The following is a 20,432-nucleotide window of genomic DNA, read 5'->3' on the forward strand; positions in this document are numbered from 1 at the left end:
CCCTGTGCTGCTGCCAAAACCAAAATGCCTTCCGAGCCCATTTCAAACACTTCCCTCCTACCGCTGCTTTAATTGCTACCTCCAGCTGATCCCCCAGCACTCCTGAGCATTGCTCTGCCACACCATAGAGCTCTTGTACCTGCTGTGAAACACCGGAACCCTCCACTTCCCTTGCCATGAGTCTGACCAGTAAGCAGTTAAGTGTGGTGCTGGAGAGAAGGCCTGGGGGTGGCCTGGGGTCTGGTACAAGTCCTCCCCTCTGCCCAGGCTCACTTCAATCATCTGGTGGTTGGCACTGACTGGCACCAGTTGCTGCCCTGGCAGTCCACTGGGGAGATCACTCTGCTCCCCATTTTAATGGTGATGCAGAAAGGACACACTGCTCCCACACAGCAACCTATCTGCTCTGTGGTGCTCCCCCAGCTCCATGGTGGCTGCCTGATCTTCACTGCCCTGAGAAAACCGTGGGCTGTTACTTGCTATGGAAGAAGCACCTGCTGCCCAGCAGGGTCACGTTGTAGGCCATTAACTTCACTTACTGCCATATGCTGCCACTAACTTGAAGGAACATTACGTGCTAAGGCTGCAGAGAGACTGCTTCTGGCTCCCAAGACAGTGACTGATGGGGAGTTTGGCACTGGCTGCACCCCAGCAGGAAGGTTCCTCTTCCTCAGCCTACCACTGCAGCCAGTGCTCCCCCCTTCACTCTAACACATCCAGGTGGAAGGCCAGAGCAGGGAGCGCTTACTCCAGTGCAGTGGGCAGATCTCTGGCTTGATGGACAGCAACAAGCAACCAAGGTGGTGAGCCTTAGTGGTGTATCCATGGCGAGAAGAAACACACTCCCAGCCTGATGTGGTGGCAGTGCTGGTGGGCATCTGACGAGGAGCAGAGAACCACACTGTTGCAGCTCACCATTCAGATTTAACCTTGTTCCCCTGCAGAATTCAGTAAGGGGGAAGGTCTTGGTCACCCCCTTTGATGACAAAGATCCTGCACCACTCTCCCCTGTGGTGGTGTGATTCTAGGATTCTGCTCATCACCAGTACCTCCCCCATCAAAACACAGATCAGATGTCCATCCAGTCTTCAGATACGCTGAATTTGTCAATGCCCAAAGGAGACTGTAGTGAAGCCCCCGGTTCTGTTGTGGCTGCACACCAAGCCCAGCCCCTGCTCCTGTCTGACTGCATTTCCCTTTGCTCCCTGGTAAAATACCTGCTCTTATCCAAAACAACTGCTCCAGGAAGCTGGGATTGTCAGATCTAAATCCATCCCTTGCTCTGTGCTCTCAATGTACTTCAGGTGGTACTTAATAGTATCCTGGCATTTGCTTTCCATCAGGAACAGGAATGCATGAGAGCCACACCTCCTCTTTTGTGCTCCAGCCAGGGCTCAGTTTATCCAAATCCAGACACGGTGCCGATGCTTTTAGAATGGATACTACTTAAAGGTATTAGTGAGATTGACTGCTGTTATCTTAACCTTGGCTGTCAGGCATCACTGATCCGAGTGGGCACCAGCCAAGTGGAACCATCCTCCAATCCAAGCAGTTTTACCAGCTTTTATTAGAAACACCAGCACATTTCAAGTTTCCTCTTTTTGATCACAAATATAGTATTTTTCCTCTTTTTAAAGTACACAGCATGAGACACAGCATCAGGGCTTTCCATCCTTTTTTGTTCTTTTTACAGCACTTTCTCTAGGACAAGCTTTGGGTTAGTGTTCACTGACCTCACCCCAGCCCCAAATTTTGACATCTTGAATTGCTGAAGACAATGGTATGGGCAAATGAATCCAATGGTGGTGAAAAAGATACAACAGTGAAGAGTTTGCCAGAAGTTTAAGCAGAGACCCTCTACAGTTAAAAAGAATGAAGCAGCACCACAGCACACTGCTCTTTGCACAGGATGGGGTAAGAGTTGAGAGAAATCCTTCTGCTGTTCTTCCCCCATCCTGCCCCAACACTGTGCCAATAAAAACGGTAAGGCTGGAGGAAGCCAGGAGTGCCCGGTGCTCCTGCTGGAGAGGGATACCTTCCAAAGTCTGCTGCAGATCCTGTGCCAGGCGTGTGTAACCTTACGGGCTGAGGGGTGGTGGTTGAGATCAGCCATGGTTTTAGCTCACACCTACAACTGGGAAAGTCTCCCAGGAGCTTTTAGCTCTGAGAAAGCAATTCACTGAGAGGGAGGAAGAACAAGTAGCCCAGGGACATGAGGGCATGGTGACAGGATATTAAAGGGAACATGTACATGATTTGTTATTTTTTATTCCACAGAAAACCCTCAAATCTAGACTCAGAGTTAACAGCAGAAAAATAGTGTTAAAGTCAATAGGTTCATATTTTACTGTAGACTAAATAAATTAGCCTAGAATTAACTCAATACTCTCTATTTTCCTTTCATTGGTGATCCTTCTCTAAATTAATGCAGTTTTTAAAAAGCAACGGCTATTAATAATTTATTCCAGTTAACCCTTATGGATGAACACCTGCAAATAGTCAATGGATGGGAACCATTGCCCTCTCCTCTCCCTCCCCGAAAAGGAAACAATCACTAAAGGGTGTTGTAAAACAGACATGCTACCTACAATACTCCATGGATCGTGCCACTCCTACCGCTGCCTCTGGCTGCTCTGTGTAATGAGTGAATATTCATAGCTATGTCTTACAAAGAACATGATCCAAAAAATATATAAATAAATAAAAACCTTAAACATTCTTACATGGATTTTAAAGAACAGAATACATGTTAAAAACTTCAGTAATTTATATCAATTTTAAGCAATACTTTATATACAATGGAAAAAAGACATGCATAGTCCAAATACAATGTTGAAAACAGCATTTTCATAACAAAAAACCCAAACACTAAGTGTTAATACCATGTACATGAACTCAAGAAGGACCACCCTTTTTGTCTGTTGCACACAGTTTATTTAACAATATGATATTATAAGTAAGAAATGAGTTTTTTTGTTGTGGTTTTTTTTTTCTTTTTTTTTCTTTTTTTTTTTTTACCATTCTATACAGTGATTGAATCTTCTTGGATTTTCTTGTTTATAGTAATTATAGCGCTTGCATGATTTACACTAGAATTGCTTTTCCTCATTTCAAGTTTCACACAGAAGAAAGAAAGAAAAGAATGCTTCTTCTCTATTCAAATCAGCACGGTCTAAGAGTGATCATCCCTATTTTCATCTAAAACCAGTTTTATCAGAGAAACAAAGCAACAATTTCTACATCTGCAAGACAAGGATTTTGGCATTGGCCAATGTGTGGTTTTGTGTGCAAGAGTCCATTCCTATCTTCCCAGGGGTAATACTTCAAATGCCTGCAGAGTTCGCTATAGAAAAACAAAAATCTTCCCACAACGTGTCAAAGTTACCGGGATACATTATAATGTTGCATTATTTCAGGAAACAGTTTCTGAATATTATTTTTTTTTCTTCTTTTAAACGCAAATGTTTAAAGTCTTGAAAATACAAATAAAAAATATGAATATAATGAACTTGTTTTCCCCATTAAAAAAAAGGTATGAGTCAACAGCAACAAAAAAATAAAAACCAAAAAAACCCACAAAAGAGACCAGATATTTTAACCGCCTGGCTTTAACAAAAAAATATATTCTTTGTATTGTTTTTTTCTCTTTTTTTTTTTAAACAGCAATTCATTCTTCCATGTGTAGGAAGCAGCAGTTCCATCCAGGATTCAAAACAACCCAGATGTCTGAATTTTCAGTACAAAACGTCCAAGAACACGAAAGGAAAAACAAAAAACGAAACAAAAAAGTGATGCTCCCATAATGCTACAAACCCTCCACAAATTTTTCTAATGTGTCCCCGGTGGTGTCGCCGACCAGAGACAATTCGTTAGACAACGCACTCCTGTTTGGGGTGTTTAGTTGTGGAAGCATTGCACTCTGTTCTGGGTTGCCCAAGTGTCCCTGATCCATGGAGCTAGCCATAGTAACTGCGAGTCCTGGGTGGGGGGAACCAGTCTGGGGAGAGACGTGGTGAGGTGACGGTTGGGGCTGTATCCTGGGTGACGGGCTGGAATGTGGTGGCTGGGACTGGGGACGGGGAGACTGAACGGGTGCTGGGGACCGCACCTGGTTGCTGAGGGAGGTGGCGATCTGCTGGCCAGGGAGATGAGACGCCTGCGGTTGTCCTGAGAGCATGTGCTGCTGTGGGCTCATGGGATTCGGCTGCCCAGGGGACCCTATCTGCTGCTTCATCTGCTGCTGTTGCAGGATCCGCTGCTGCAGTGCTTGCTGGATGTTGGGCGTGCCATCAGCCCCCATGCCGGGCTGGCCCATCTGGTTCAGCTGTCCCATCTGAGCCATCTGTCCCATAGAACCCCCCTGTATTGATATATGCTGCTGCATCCGCTGCTGCTGCATGGCTTGAGGGTAACCTCCTGGTCCTTGAGGCTGCTGGAACTGGTTATGGCCTGCCATCCCTCCTGCCATGCCAGCCCCTCCTTGCTGCTGCTGCTGTTGCTGCTGCTGCAGTAACTGCCGCCTCAGAATCTCTCTGTACTGTGGACTCATGCTTGCCATGCTTGGGTTGTGGCCAGGGTTCATAATGTTGATCGCTTGCCCCTGGGGATTCATAGCTCCTATCCCTTGCTGCTGGGGAGGAACACTTGGTCTCTGCACTCCCGCTTGCATTGCGTTCATGTTCTGCAATCCTGCTTGCGTGTGCATGCCTGGCTGCTGCATGCCAGTCTGCGGCTGCTGCATCCCAGGCTGGGGCTGTATGCCTGCTTGTGGCTGCATCCCAGGCTGGTTTGCCACGTATTTGGCTGTTCTTTGCTTTATAAAAGCTGCCATAAGCTGAGGGTTGGACTTAAGGATATTAAGAACCTGCTGTTGCTGCTGGGGAGAGCTTGGTGATTTCAAGGTCCTCAGTAAGTCCTGAAGTGCATTCGGGGGGATGCTTCGGGGTGGCTGCTGCACACCCGGCATCCGTGGCCCAGCCACTGCCTGTGGTGTTGCCATTGGCATAACGGGTCTTGCCATTCCTGGCTGCATTGGTTGCTGCTGCGGCATTGGAGGTGATTGCCACTGCCCAGGCTGCATGTTGGACATCACTGGACCACTCACAGGGTTGGGCCGGGGTACATTCATGCTGACTTGCTGCATCTGGTTCACTGAACCCACCGCTGGGTTTACTAGTCCTGGGCGACCAGGAGGCAAACCATTGTTAATGTTGTTGACCCTGTAGAGCTGCTGCTGCTGCTGGGCAGCTTCTCTCTCAATCTGCCGAGCTGCTTCCACTGCGGCTGGTGGAGGCTGAGCCGGAGGTGGAGGTGCAGAAACTGGGTTTGCAGGTTTTCCTGTTGAAACAGTAGTAGGGGGCTGAGTTCTCGACACACTGGGAAAGCCAGCCGGTGACATACTTACAGGGGAAGGCTGGGGCTGGGGAGGAGGCTGCGGTGTTTGTGGTGTACTTGGCTGCTGTGTAGGGGTACCAGGCGTTGCTGAGGTAGGAGAAGGCAAACTTTGCTGAGGCACGTTTCGGGTGTTCATGGTAGCCATCCTTCTGCGCATGAGCTGAGCCTGCTGCAGGCGATGCTGGATCTGCTGCTGCCGAAGCTTGTGTTTGATATTGAGACAGAATGGCACAGGGCATTTGTTCTCTTGGCAGTGTTTGGCATGGTAGCAGCAAAGAGCTATGAGCTGTTTGCACACCGGACAGCCACCGTTGGTCTTGCGCTTGCAGCCCTTGGTGTGCTGGACAACCCGTTTCATCTTCTGGCAGGATGGCAATGAGCAGTTTGCATTGCGGCACTGACAGGCATGGACAAGGGACTGAATGCAGCGCTGGATGCTCAGTCGTCGTGACTCCTGGGGGCTCTTTGACTGCTGCTCTCCTTGGCTGTTGCTCTCATCATCCAGACCCAGGCCCCACTTAACCATCTTGTGGTCATGACTCTTAGTGTTGTAGCAGTTAATGCAGAGGTCATAGTCCTGCAAACAAAGAAAACACAGAGTTTGGTTGTCTACAAAGCACTAACCGTACCAGGAGAAGATGAGAAAAGCAGGAGGGGTGCTGGGTGAGCAACATGAGCCTGGTGTGGAAGCACACTCTGGGTTTCAGTGGGTACACATGCACAGAACAAAAGCAGGGCAACAGCCACGAGCTGTCAACAGCCACGAGCTGTCAACAGCCACCTGTTTCAATTTATACCTCATACTCCGAGGGAGAGAAGTGGCTCTGTAGCCTGGAGAGACAGCAGGAGAGGACCTTTGGGGCAGGGAGTGTGGGGCAGCTGAGGGCAGAAGCCAGGTCAGCGAAGTGAGCCTACAATCACAAGTCTTGACTACTATCAGGAACAACGCACTGAGGGGCTGTAATTGTGTCTTCATTTTATTACATGAAGTCTGGCAGGAATTGTTTTTTGTGGGTTTTTTTGTTTGTTTGTTTGGTTTTTGTTTTTCCCTTTTGATGCAAGGAACTGGTTACTTTTCTGATGTCTACCTGGGTAACCTACAGAAGGAGAGCCAAAACCTCCAACTAGTAAGACAAACTTATTGTCACTGCCTAAAAGATTGGGTTTGGCTCTCCATTTAGCTATTCTTAGTGTAATTACTTACTACCCTGAAATATGTATTTTCTTTTTAAATCTCTAAAATGATCCTCAAATCGAGCGCAAGTTTAATGCTATGACAGACATAAACCTGAAAACCTGCTCACCCCCCCCCCCTTTTGCTGCCCTGTCCTTTTTTTGGCTGAAGGAAGGGCACTCCCTGACACAGAAGCACCCAGAAGAAGCCTAACAGCCATGCTTAATTCCATACTTCCACCACTTAATTCCCCCAGTGTGTATGATCCATTTCCTTCAGTCTTGCCTCAAGAAACCCTGTTCACTGCTTTCCTCAGAGGGATTAATCAAGACTTCCACCACAAACCTGGGAATAACTTGCACTAGGCTGCATTTATTCAATTTCCTTTTATTTTTGGGGGGTTCAACTACAACCAGAAGTCATCACAAGTCCTCCAGAGGCCACCTCCTCCTCCTCAAGTCCACCAGCATAACTCTACGCATAACTGCTATCTAACATAGTTCAGTGGAATTGATCTGTGCTGTAAAAGTAGCAGTCATTGAAAGCATTGAGCCAGGTTAGGAAGCAATTATTTGGTCTGATCTGAAGGGCAGGTAACCACTAATGCTGGGCTGAAGAGACAACGATCAAGAGTTGTGGCAGCTCCTTGCCCAGCTTTGCAGCAACCCAGACACACCCACTGTGCTCCTTACAACACAAGGTACCACATATAAAGCAGAACAAAAGCTACCTTGCAGAAACGTACACTAACTTCTCTTGTGGACATCCATTTAATGCGGATGAGCTAGTGCCTTGCAGATTCAGACTAATCTGAGTGCAGTTATACCCCACCACTCAGTCCTGAAGATCTTTAACTTAAAAACTTGTCTATGCAGAGGAGCTACAGTGCAATAAATGATGCAGCAGTAGCCATTCTGGAGTACTGGTGTTTTTCATGTCAAGAAACTAAAAGGAGTTAATCTAGAGGAAGAGGTGCCTCACGGTGGCCGTCACTTTCCCTTAAGGATTAGCAGCCCTTTTATCAAGATAGGCTTAATCTGGAGGAACTTTGGACAGTATAAAAAAAAAAAAAAAAAATCCCATCACAAACCCTCAAGCTCAGCTGCAGGGCAAGAGAGAGCAGAAGTCTCTTGGGATATCCACCTACCTCACAGACAGTGCAATGCCACCTTGTTTCCACATGATGTTTGCACTCATTGCACGTATAGACAAAGCGATCCTGCCCTTGAGTATGTAGTTCTACCAGCATGCAGAGCGTGGACCACTTGGATCGGCGCAGTGAGGAGAACTCCCAGTGCTTATCTCTGGCTAAGGTGAGGAAGGCATCTCGCCCATCCATCAAATCACAGCTAAGTAATGGATCAGGGTCCACAATGGGAGGCAGGGTGTTAATTACAGGCCCAGCATGTAAATGAATCACAAAGAAGACCTGCAGATAAATGGCGGAAAAATCAATGAGGTTAGATCATCTCGCAGAAAAAAAGCTCATGTTCTGCTGCAGCAATGCTATGCTACAAATGTTATCTAATTAACTTAGCTTAGGCTGATCTCTTCCAATATATACTTAAGACAACAAAAGATTCTACTGCAATCACAAGCTTTACTCCTCCTGATTTTTCAGTTCTGAGTATCATCATGCCTGGATTTACATGAATAAAATAATCCCTTTATGCAGCATATTTTGACAGTACCTCTTTATGCTTCTCCATAGTGGCATACAGCTTCTGAGACAGATCATTGGACACGTTTGGCATGCTGGGTTTCTTCTTATTAGCTCTGCTGATGCTACTCTTATTCTTGTTGGTTTTTTTGTTGTTCTTTTTCTTGGCGTTTTTGCTGTCACCCTGGCTTCCCTGCAATAAATACATAGGAAAGATGTTACACTTAAAGATCTCTCCTATTCACTGTAGCTGAAAGTGAAACACTTTCACTGTCAATAGTAGAGCTTTGTTCCAATACCTGAAAATCAACAATACTGTGTTAAATATATCCTATCTTCCCCCAAAAATCGGAAGCCAAACTGGCAGGCAAATTCAAACACAAAAAAAAAAAAAAACAACCCCCCCAAAAAAAAAAAAACAAAACAAAACGGTTTTTGAAGTATGCATATACATGAAATAATTCCTACTTTACACTTTTTTTTTCCCTTCTCAAACACTGTACTTCAACTTCCACTGCTTGCTTTACAGGATCTCATAGATACTTGATGATAAACTGAGTTACAAATAAAATTAACTGAAATTCCGTAAGTGCAGTATTTTGCTTCATTGTGCATTTGGGGTTTCACATACTTGCTTGAGCTCTCATTTCATGTATGTCTCTTTGTACTGAACAAATTTAGGGCTAGTACACAGATCAAAACATGCAGGATGTAATACTAACAAAATACATTATTCTGAAGATTTACAACTGCATATGAACTCCAAAAAAAATGCCCCAAATCCCCAAAACCTTCACTCGTGTCTAAGTTACAACAACGCAGAACACAGTGACCATATACTGAATACTAGATGCAAGTATGGAGTAAAAAATAGAAGATGATGCTATTTAGATGACCTGTGGAAACAGAAATAACTTTTAGACTTCACGTCCTTGAAAAATAAAAACCCAAGGTCTCATCAGGGAGCTCACCACTCAATACAAACCCCTCTCTAACTGCTAGAATATTAGAACAGGCTACTGAAATACTGTGATATATATATATATATATATATATATATATATATATATATATATACACACACATACACACATGCAAGGTTTCATGAACACTATGTACAAGCAAACACAGGCTTTATCCGCAAGCACATTTATTCAGAGAACATGAAAATATTCCAACTGAAGCAATTATATATATATATACACACTGTTGCCATCCTTCCATTCCATTAATTAGGCTTAGATAGGAACTGCTTGTCCAATCGTGTTTTTTCTGTAACTAATTTTATGAACTTTTTGACCAAACCTGTTTGGAAAGTAGAATTATACTATTTTATGGGAAACCAGACAAAGCAGTAAGTGATTTGAAGGTACTCAGAAATGAGTTATTGTACATTCCCACTTCTTTTCTGCCACCCAGCTGGATTAAGGCATGTCCTGCTTTGCGTAAGCATTTTACAGCGCCAACAGATTTGAAAGTTTGAACACCAAAAGGGAAAACAGATTGAAACTTAGGTAACAGTGGTTTTTTTCTACTGCACCTTTAGAGAGTTTATATTTGATCAATTGTACAAAGCTATTCCAACATCAACAGCATTAAGTGGGAACATAAGTATGTTAACAGACAAGGCTACATCTTCTCACTTTGGGCAGACAACCTGTACCAGTTTCACAGTTAGCTGTGCTGGGCTTTTCAAAACACCTTTTTTTCCCCCTTTTAGACATAGAGGTTTACACTGGTGTTTTCACTGGAAGGGCATGCTATGATTTATTGAAAGTGATACTGTTAGCAAAAGAGGACAGCAACTTAAATTCCAAGCCTTCTCTTTCAGTTACTTTTATACTGCTGTGTTTGTTAAAATATTTCAGTATTAATAGTTACATTTAGAAGCAACAAGGTGAAAACTATTAACTGGATGGTTCTATAAAGAACATACCAAAAGCTCTATTAGCTTTGAAGGAGCTGCTAAGGTTTAATGGAAGGAACTTTCTGACCCAATGAAATTGATGGATTAAGGTCTACCACTCCACATCAATCCCATGTAATACATACTGTATGCAAATTGCCATGGCTTCTAAGCTGAATGCAGTTTTCCCCTAGTTAAAGCTTTTGGTTCCACCTCAAGCTGATAGACTTCAGATTTTCTTACTATATTTATTTTCAAAACACCTTGCTGCAAATCACAAGTATAAAAGTGCCAAGACCATTTGCTTACAGATACAATCAAGACAGGAATAAAAATGAGTAATGAAATTCTGGCCAGGACCCTGAAAAACTAAGTTGTTGATTTTTTTGTTATGTACAAATTGAGAATGCTTCCGAAGGAAAACCAGCACCAGGATCAATGTTTCACATCAATGCAAAGCTTGCAATAAATACTTTGAAATTTCAACCTCCTATTGTCTCAAATGACTACAAATTGCCTTTGCTTAAATAAGAGCAAAATTTAATTCAGCCCTGAAAAATAAAGCATCTTTCAAAATGCACATACTGAAGGTGACATACAGAAGTGTGAACCAGACTTTCAACCAAATAACTGTAAGCAAATGTAGAGTGGTGATGCAAGCCAAAAGTAGCTTAAAAGATTTCTCTGAGAACAGAGATGCTGAACTGAAATAACTTCTGTTAAAAGTACAAAAATAACAAGTCATCAGTATACTATTACCTAAGAGGAAAATCAGAAATTCAGTTCAAGGGAACGCTGATTTAACAACTGATGGGAATGACCCTCTTTTCTTGTTTACTGGATGTGAATTCTCTATTAAAGAGTTGTCAGCTTTGTGAGCCAGAAGCAAACACAGCATATAAAGTTAACTCACCTCTGTTGTTTCACTAGCCGCAGTACTTTCTTCCTTTTTCCTTTCTTCCTCTTCCTGCTCCAACTCCTTAATGCTTTCTTCCAGCACATTGGGCCAGAAATCACCTTCAAAATAAGGCAGCTCCTTGGCACTTGTCAGCCTGTCCTCAGTTGCTTGTTTGAAGATGTCCTGTTAAGCATATCACACAATGCCAAGAATATATAAACAAAAACTGCTCAGGAGAGAGAGGAGAACCAGAGACCTGATCCAGTCTCCACGGAACAGTTGTGCCTCAAAGCCCACAGCCCACCCCTGGCAGGCCTCCTTTTCTGGGTGCTGTTCAAAACCTGGCCTGGCAGTACTGGTAACAGCCCTCTCCCTGTTTCATCTCAGAAAGACAGCTGCTGAGGCTCTCCTGGACCTCCATCATGCAATCGGTTCATGTTCCTGACATGATGGGAGAGACTACAATACCCCTGGAAAACCTAACTACCCCCCCCCACCCGGTAACTATGCCAATTAAAAATGAAGCCTACAGTGCCTGGCTTATCCTACACTGAACAAGAGCAGGAACTGTTCTAGCGACAGCAAGTGTGTCTCATCCAACCCTTTCCTTTACACATTCAAAAGCACATAAGCACTGTAATGCATGTGGCTGGGCTGTGCATCATAGGTGCAATGAGCCTGGTAAGTCAAGAAGAATTGTTGAATGAACTGTACATCTATTACACAGAGGAATCCTGAAGTCTGGCTGTGGTAGGGGGACCATGTGCAGCCTGTGTCCTTCTCTAATGGCTGGCTGAATCTCTGGGGGCCATGTGGACAAAAAAGACTGGGGACCACCAAGAGGAACAGATATTCTGAAAAGAACAGGTACTTTATACAGTTGGTCTGGAGGTGTTTTTTTAAGGTGCATTATGTTTAACAAGCACATACAACACAAGCCAATTTTCTTACCTGGATTAACTTCAAGACCACCTTACCAGAGATAAACAGATTTTCTAGTTCTCTGCTACACCAGATCATATGACAAGGCTTACTATACATTGTTCTACTCCACACATTTAGAAACTGTCACTGGCAATCAAAACATCAATTTTTCCCAGCAATGTCACTACCATTCAGAAATTGTGAATTTTATGACTTAAAGAGTGGCAAATGCTACTTTTGCCATCTCTAACCTATTTCCTTGGTTACATGTGCAATATTCTCCAGTTGTGAAAATAATCTTTCCTCATGTGAAGACGCTGTTTTATAAGCAGTTTTTTGATTTTACATTTAGTGGGTCCAGTATTCCACCTGATCCTTGATAACAGCCAGAAGCTAACAACTTGTATAAACCTTAACAAGCCAAATAGTTCCTTGCCTAGAAGACTGCAGTGGAAGACAATACATGAAGGTTCTTGCACAGTTCTCTTAATGCAGAAACCAAACCTAAAGAACTCAGTCTGAAAGACAGGACCTCCAGAAAATCTAGGAAAATGAAGACCAGCTGAGAATAAAACCCCTTGTATAACACTACCACAGCTTCATGCATTGTGAAACACTATCAGCTAACTTCAAATAAAAGCCCGTAAAAATTAATTCAGAAAGCACAGTAGCAAACCTTGTAGTCATGAATGATTCTCTCAGCAAATGCCTTGTCCAACATCTTCTTATACCATTCTTGCAAACGTTTGGGTTTGGGTATTTTCTGATCAGGTGGATGGCAATGAAAAATATAGTCATCTCCTTCACTTGGGGGACAGGCCCAGATATGTCCTGTCACATACCTGCATTTCACACACAAGGAAGAAGTCTTAATCATTCTAACATCTTAAAATTAATTCAGACAAACTGAGATACAAATTTGCACCTCCTCCTTTTCCTTTTTCTTTGTAACAAATGCTGAGGCAATAAACTCTACTATACAAGAGATGAGAAAAGGCCTGGGATATAATAATGAAGCTTAAACATCAAGCGAAGCTCTGATAAAAAAACAATATACTGTCAGTTAAAGAATCCTAACACCACGTCAGTGATAAAATCCAAATTTCTGCAGAGAGAAATTTGCCTCTCCACAGAGGCATCTGTTCCACACATCTCAGAGAGGGCAGAAGAGAGACTATCCCATGTCAAAAGCTACTTAGTCTCCTAAGACTAAGAAAAAGGGTTTCTTTCTTTACAAAGATCTCACTTACCCAAGTTTCTTCACATACTCCAAATATCCAATGAGGATTTCATGATAAACTGCAGTTCGGAGACAACGGGGGCGGAAGAAATGAATACTATCTAGATATGATATGTACACACGCCTGTAAGGAATGAGAGAAGAATGACAGAAAATCATGTATGGCTGAACATCTGTTTTGTCTGATGAGAACTTTTATTTTAGATATGTATCCAGCCAGACTGAACAAATTAATGATATTATTTTAACACATATTTAGGTATCTTAACATGGTATGAAGAGTTCTCAAAAGTAAAAGATGGGTAGCATTTTTTTCAGACAGCAAGAATACACAGAGAGGCAAAATTAAATACAGAATACAAAAAATTTTAACATTTTTGCTGTGATATTTGTTTTCCTCTCCCAAGTCATCTGCAGTCATACAGAAGGACTTATTTGTGCCACAGTATTTGCCCAGTAAATGTAGCAAGATGTTCTCTGTGCAAGAACCACCAGTACAGAAATGAAAAAGTACCTTGTATTTGGAGGGGGACAATCTGAGCCGTACTCCTGTACGTGCATGCCAAAGAAGCACACATCGACTCCATCTATTTCCTCAAATGCAAACAGAGCTTTGGTACGGTAAGGGAAAGATTCCGACATCTCACCAGAATCCACAAATCTGAAGGAAGGTGGTAGGAAGGGGAACAGGAGTTAAAAAAACCCAAACCACCACCACCAAAAAGCCAATTATTAAACCAGTGTCCAACCAAAAAGAGGAAATTCTTTTCAACCTTATTTTAACTTATTAAAAATATTTATGCAGAAGTTAAACATTGCCAGATCAGAGCTGTATAAAACAGGGAGCCCTATTACTATAAAACTCATGACAAGACAGTTTCCATACAGTTACCATGCAAATGAACAGGCAAGCTTTGAGTGCAAGAGCATCCTCAGAAACCACAAGCCTTGTAACACGGAGCAGAGAAGAAAACCTGATGCATTACATTGAAGTAATGTAATGTAAACACTGTCTTTGTGAATGAAAGCCAAAATACTTTCTAGAATAAACATTTTATGCTTTTCCTTTATGATGAGGCAAATTAAAAGTAACTTCAAAAAGCTAAGGTATTTATAAAAACACAATAAAAAGAGAGAACAGTAAGGATGAGAATCTCAGCTACTGCTCCAAACTAAACTATGGATACTGTAATGCTAAACACAGTCAGACTCTCAAGATTTAGTAATACAAAGTCATTGCATAACCAAAACCAGGATGTCCCTGCTGCCCCCCAACAGCTGAAATACAAGTGTCATCTCTTCTCAGTTTATTTACTGTATACTGCTTTTTCTACCTTTCATTACCTTATAAATACCTAAAATTCAAAAATATGCAGAAGGATTAAGGCACAAATTAGCACCATTTTGAGATCTTTATGCAGAGAGACATCAATATAGTAGTAAAAAAAAAAAAAAAAAAAATCAAGATCGCATTTACTGTAATTAATAGAACTAACCTTGATTTCATTCCTGGTTTCACTTCTACTGTCTTATCTGAACTTGCTACTACTCTGACAAAAACCTCTCCAGCTTCAGGATGATTCTGTCGCCGCAAGAATTTGTTTACTCTGTCTTCCAAATGGTTTCCTAAACGCGTAGTCTGTAGCCCTAGAAATGAAGGGGGAGAACATGACAATGGAAACGTTAATGCTGGAGAAATTACTGTTAACTCAGGGCGTTACCATGCTTGTAAGGTCTTTCAGGTTGCTTCTCTGTTATAGAAGTAGGCTTTTTTCCCTCTGTTTTACTTCCGTATGAAAATTTGATGCTATTATTTATGCAGTCAAAATTAAAAAAGCAAACTCGTCTATGTTTTTAACCAAGCCATAAGTGTTCGCACCCTATTGTGGAAGCTAAAACCACTATAGTGGGAAAATTACTTTGTAAGTGAACTAACAAAGGCAGCTTTACATCGCTTTTCTAAATTTGCGGGCTTATTTTATGAACACTGCAAATGTTTTCTCCTAACAAAAACACTATCTGGCTGTTTGACAGAGATTACATCACTTTATAGATCTGGCTCAATGCCACACCTTTTTAGGCAGAGGAAAGCAAATCAACAGAAATGAAAAGCCTTTTGACTTCAATGGAGATTTCATTGCTTTTTCTTTTCTTTTCAAGAGAGCTTTTAGATTGAACAGTTACAGTAATCTGCACATAACGCTTACATAGTTCTTGCACAGTGACAGAGGTCTTTAAAAGTTCAAGTCCACACATTGTCCAGATCCCCCCTCTTGTTTTTTACATTTACAATTAGTTTTTGTAGGGATAGCTGGTTTTGTGGCATTACAGGATGTGACTGATTTCAAATAAATCCACAAATTACAGAAATTAAGTTGAAGACTTTAATTAAAATTAAGAAAATAGAAGCAGCACACTGTTTCAACTTAAAGACTTATGACTGTTTCTTATCCTGCTGTACTTATTTTACCAACTACTATTTCTACTTCATTTTTACAGTCAATCTGCTATCCTTTTCCAAGTGACAGTGCAATGTACAGATGTTTATTTTACTAAAATACCTCTAATTTTCAGCTCTCCATTGCTTCATTTTTCAGTTGCTATTTGGCTATTGACACAAGGCTGTTGGTTCTTCTTCCTGACTAAGAGCTTGCATACAGAATGCTGTATAGCTATGCTAAAATTTAGGTAAATACTGGGTAAAAAAGCCACATATACTCAAAGGAATACTCCAATACTGTGTAAAAAAGCCACATATACTCAAAGGAAGACCTCACTTTCTAAGGGATTTATATACTTAAAATTTAATTTTATAATCAGCTTATAGAAATGGCCAAATGTGGTAATCTTGTTTTACATCTTTTAGTCTATCCCCTTGTCCAATGGGATTCTGTGGCTATGACCAGCACAACACATTCTATGATTCTAAGTATCATTTACTGAGAGCCAATAATTAAACTTAAAGGCATGTTAAAGTAAAAATTACACTATGCCTTTTACCAATTCCAATACCCCGGCCTTTCCCAGTGTTTCCAGCCCAATACAATACAGTGGGCTTTCCATATATACTAAAGGGGTCGATTTTAAAGGAAATACAAAGATTTTAAAATACGAATCTCAAATACTTTCCAAAGAAATTATTTCATTTTGTTGGTTTCTCAGAAAACAAATCAGAATAAAAAAGAAACAGCTCAATTTCAGCTAACAGGTTGGTACATTTTTAGAAAGCCGTTTCACTTTACTGTCTTGTTGTGTGTTCATTTTACCATCTTTTCAGTGCTAAGGAGCCAAAGGATATCTGCTACCTTCCTTATGCTGCAACTCACTGAGACTTGAAAAACAAACAAAAAGACCAGATAAGAAGATAAAAAGAAACAGGCAGCACTGTAATGAAAGGAACTACAATCACATATTTGGATACATTAGAATGTGCAAATTCTTTTAGAAAGCAACTAGATTTTGGTTCTTGAACACCTCTAACATATGTACTTCCAATAAAAGCACAGGTCTGAATGAAAACTGCAGTGCAAACTTGAAAAAAGGCATCCAAACCAGTAACAGCATAGAAGACTTTCAGACTCATTAAGCATCGAAGTTTTGCTGCAGTAGTGATGGCCAGACATTTCTTACAGCATGAATGATTGGAGAGATAGGAAGAAAGTCAAACTTCTGGCTGACTGTGTCTTTTTGTTGGGAAACTATTTTGGATGACTTACTTGTCAAGGTATCTTTTGTCTTTGAATGTCTCTGCATTAGCTACTGGTTAAGTAATATTTGTAGATTTTCTTAGTAAGAAACATACTTCAAAAGTTAAGAATTTTCACAGCATAAGCTATCTACATGCTGGTTTATATGTCGTATTTGGCATGCTATCAGTCAGGTTTATGCAACCTACTTGCGATGTGGTTAAGATAACCAATTTGACTTAATATACATTAGGAATACAAATGTTACCATAATAGCCGAGCAGTAGCTTGTAGCTGAGGGATGTGCTATCTTGATTATCAGCAGTTGTGCCAGCATGCTTGAGAGAGGGTAAAAATACTGATGGCAATTCATTAAGTTTGTTATGGGGAGGGAGGGAGAGGGGAAACACGTTAATGCTTCAAACCTTCATTGCTCATGTTTGTTTTCAGGTCAGTAGTAAGACCAAGGTTTTGACAACAAGTGCAGGCTTTCCTTCCCTGTTCTTATGTTTCCACTAGAGCACTGTTCAAGAACACTGATCTCAAGAGCCGAGCCCACCAGTGGATTACAGCTGGCAGCAGGACTCAAGGGAAAAAGAAAACAAGGGGAAGGAAACAGAGATCAATGGAAAGTAAAAAAAGCACCATTATTTCCCTGTGCAGATTCCCAAAGAGCAAAATGGTCACCTGGAACTAAATGGCTGCTTACTCAAACTTTGAGCAATGCCACAGAACAACTGCAGACATAGAAGGAATTGCATACTTATTTAAGATAATTTACATTAATATATGCTGTACAGCCAGCATATAATAGAAGAGACATCTATTTAAAACAGTTGCCTAAACCTACATTTTTATTTCATCATTTTATTAATGTTCTCTTACTATCTTAAACAATCTTTAATGAGGCTAATTATAGTTTTTTAACAATACTATCTTGCATGCGTCAGGTTACTCGAGAGACCGTTTTGATTACTGTAACCTAATATTCCTCATGCAACATTATCATCTCCAAATTATCCCCTTTTGAATTTCTTATCATGCAATCAACCACACATGAAGTTATCAAGAAGTTCCATTATTAATGCAAAACCATGCTTTTATTACAATTTGGAAGATTCAGGCTTGCAAAGTCACGGTACAACAAGGTAATGCTCAGAATTTCCAAGGACCAAAGAAGAACAAGGGAGGAATCGAGTGTTCCTTTAAGTTCTAGTTGTTCAAGTGTCTGAATCACCCTCTTGGTTTCTACACTCATGTTGTTTTCATTCTCTGTGCACTGACACTGCATTTTCAATGCTAGTTCCTACTCCTTCCCCGCCACATAAGTCTGTATGAGCAAAAGTTATCAAACTACGTTCCCTGATCTTAAATGCATGTAAAGAATGCCTGTGTAAGGATTACTATGGAGACTGAGGCAACCTGACCTGGCATCTTTTGGTACACTCTTCAGTGCATGTTTCAACAATATTATGACAATGGTTACTTCCAAGAAAATGCAGACACATAGTACAATTGGTTACTTCTTCTAAATGGACAGTTCCACTCTACAAGTAAAAGCTCTTCAAGTGCATTAGTACCTGACATCACCACAGTACACCTGAAATGCAGCATAACTTGTTATTACATGTTATTTGAAGGGCACAAAGGTTACAGTAATTTACTACATTTTCAACACTACATGGAAACATATCTGAAGATAGTAAAGTGCACACAGACTTATGTTTCCCATGTTCTGTTTTCCCCTAACTTCTTTGAATCTTAGAAAAATAAGAACACAGACACCAAATACCTCAAGCAGCATTAAAACTCACCACAAACACATAAAAAGCAGGTCTTTAAAACGTTGATTAAAATTCTGACAGCTACTAAAGCCTTGGGCTACACTACTCCTCATCTACAAACATTCCTGTACTGTTCATGGTGCCAACAGAAGGTCTCAATTAAAAAGCTATTGGGGTGGCAGGAAGAAGATGAAAGCTTAAGATAAAAATAGAAATATCAAACTCACTTTTAGCACTGAATTTGTTTTCTTTGCGTGTTCTACCAGTTTTCTTCAAACAATTATCACAGACAAACCTATTGAGAAAAAAAATATATTTTTTTTTTTTTAACCAAAAACCTTAGTACACAACCAATTACTGGCCAGCTTAAACCCAATGTTTGAACCCATCTCTCCCTTTTAAAGTGATTTCAAGCCTTTATGAGCTGGTTTAATTTTGCCAAGCAGTTACACCTGCATTTGTGTTCTGCACTACAGAAACTTACCTCCAACTGCCTCCCATTATTTAGTAGTATAGAAAGAAACCACAGAAACTTGCATCTATGAACAAGTTGGTTTCATGCAATTTTTATCTGAGTGTACTGAAATGAGACCCCAACCATCAAAAATATGTATTTAGAAACACTTTGCCCTTTTGTACTCATCTCTTAGAAGGCAGTGACTGCACATTAAAGAGCAAAGGCAGAAAGTCTTGATTACATAAACGACACTGATTATTATACAAAGGGTAAAAAACACTAACAAACATCTTACCCTGAAGGCCAAATAATATCATAATGCAATACACAAATCTGGTGCATCTTCCGACCACACTCTTTGCAGTCAACAAACCTGAGAAGAAAAACAGTAATCACTTCTGTTGTTAGGCAAGTGATTTTCCAGAATTCACCAAGAAAGAAGGACTTCTCAACCTTTTGCTAAGAACTGAATCAACTTCAGCAGGCCCCACATATAAAAACAACCACATGCTGACTAAACAGTCATTCAACTTACTGTAGATGTAAAAACTAGTCATCACGGTGAATCACTGTGCCAAGAGAACATGTATTAGCTTGTCCTTGCCTGCATGGGTCTGCTGCAGTTCTGTTGTTTTTTTGTTTTTGTTTTAAATAGCATGTCAAAATTCCTTTTTTTGGATGGGAAAAACTTTAGAGCTTTTCCAAGTCAAGACTGCAACACCAGTGATAAAGACAAGTGCATCAGGGTCTATCTCTGCAGTCTCCCTTTAAAGGTCTATGGAAAGAATTCTATTTAGTATTTGCAAGGATGAGAAAAAGAATCAAAATGTATTCTGTATCAAACTGCCAGGGAACAAAGTAGTAGCAAGATAAGATGTTGTTTTCCTACTGTCCTTAACCAGCTGAAAAGAAGCACAGCGCTGCTGAAGGAATGTTCAACTTGGCTTTTACCAGACTTCCTGAGGGCAACAAGCACAAGGGAGGAGAATGGCTCTTTCAATGGGTTAAGCTTCTCTTCACTCAAGTGAAGAGAAAAATGTGTTTTGTAAGTCTAGCTAAACCAAAGAGGAAAATGCTGAACTCCCCCATGTCCTCAGGGTTTGGTGTGAAAGGCTCTGTATGACAGAGCGCCATTTTCAGCTATGTGCAGTGCCTTGCAGAACACACCTTAGGAATTACCCAGATAAACAGAACTAGAAACTGCCATTAAAGCAGGCTCATGTTTTCCCCTTGAATATAGATACTAGACATCACATTTGTATGATGTTCTATGAACTCCAGAGCCAGATTCGGCAGCATGTTTGGGTAG

At 41.2% G+C, this 20,432-nt stretch overlaps 1 protein-coding gene across 6 annotated transcripts in view; it reads right to left on the reverse strand.

Annotated features, from left to right (window-relative positions):
• Positions 1–1,548: 1,548 nt before the first annotated feature.
• Positions 1,549–20,432, reverse strand: part of CREBBP (CREB binding protein) — a 97,182-nt gene continuing 78,298 nt past the window's right edge. For all 6 annotated transcript variants that reach the window (XM_065684123.1, XM_065684121.1, XM_065684122.1 and 3 more), the window contains 10 exons: positions 19,419–19,496; positions 18,894–18,961; positions 14,693–14,843; positions 13,711–13,857; positions 13,207–13,320; positions 12,633–12,798; positions 11,048–11,215; positions 8,260–8,421; positions 7,716–7,997; positions 1,549–5,971 (listed from right to left, as the gene is read on the reverse strand). In XM_065684123.1, coding sequence (XP_065540195.1) covers positions 3,806–5,971; positions 7,716–7,997; positions 8,260–8,421; positions 11,048–11,215; positions 12,633–12,798; positions 13,207–13,320; positions 13,711–13,857; positions 14,693–14,843; positions 18,894–18,961; positions 19,419–19,496 — 3,502 coding nt within the window. In that variant the 3' untranslated portion in view covers positions 1,549–3,805. The remainder of the gene's footprint in view (positions 5,972–7,715; positions 7,998–8,259; positions 8,422–11,047; positions 11,216–12,632; positions 12,799–13,206; positions 13,321–13,710; positions 13,858–14,692; positions 14,844–18,893; positions 18,962–19,418; positions 19,497–20,432) is intronic.

This window comes from Lathamus discolor, chromosome 6 (assembly GCF_037157495.1).
Source record: "Lathamus discolor isolate bLatDis1 chromosome 6, bLatDis1.hap1, whole genome shotgun sequence".
Lineage (NCBI taxonomy): Eukaryota > Metazoa > Chordata > Aves > Psittaciformes > Psittacidae > Lathamus > Lathamus discolor.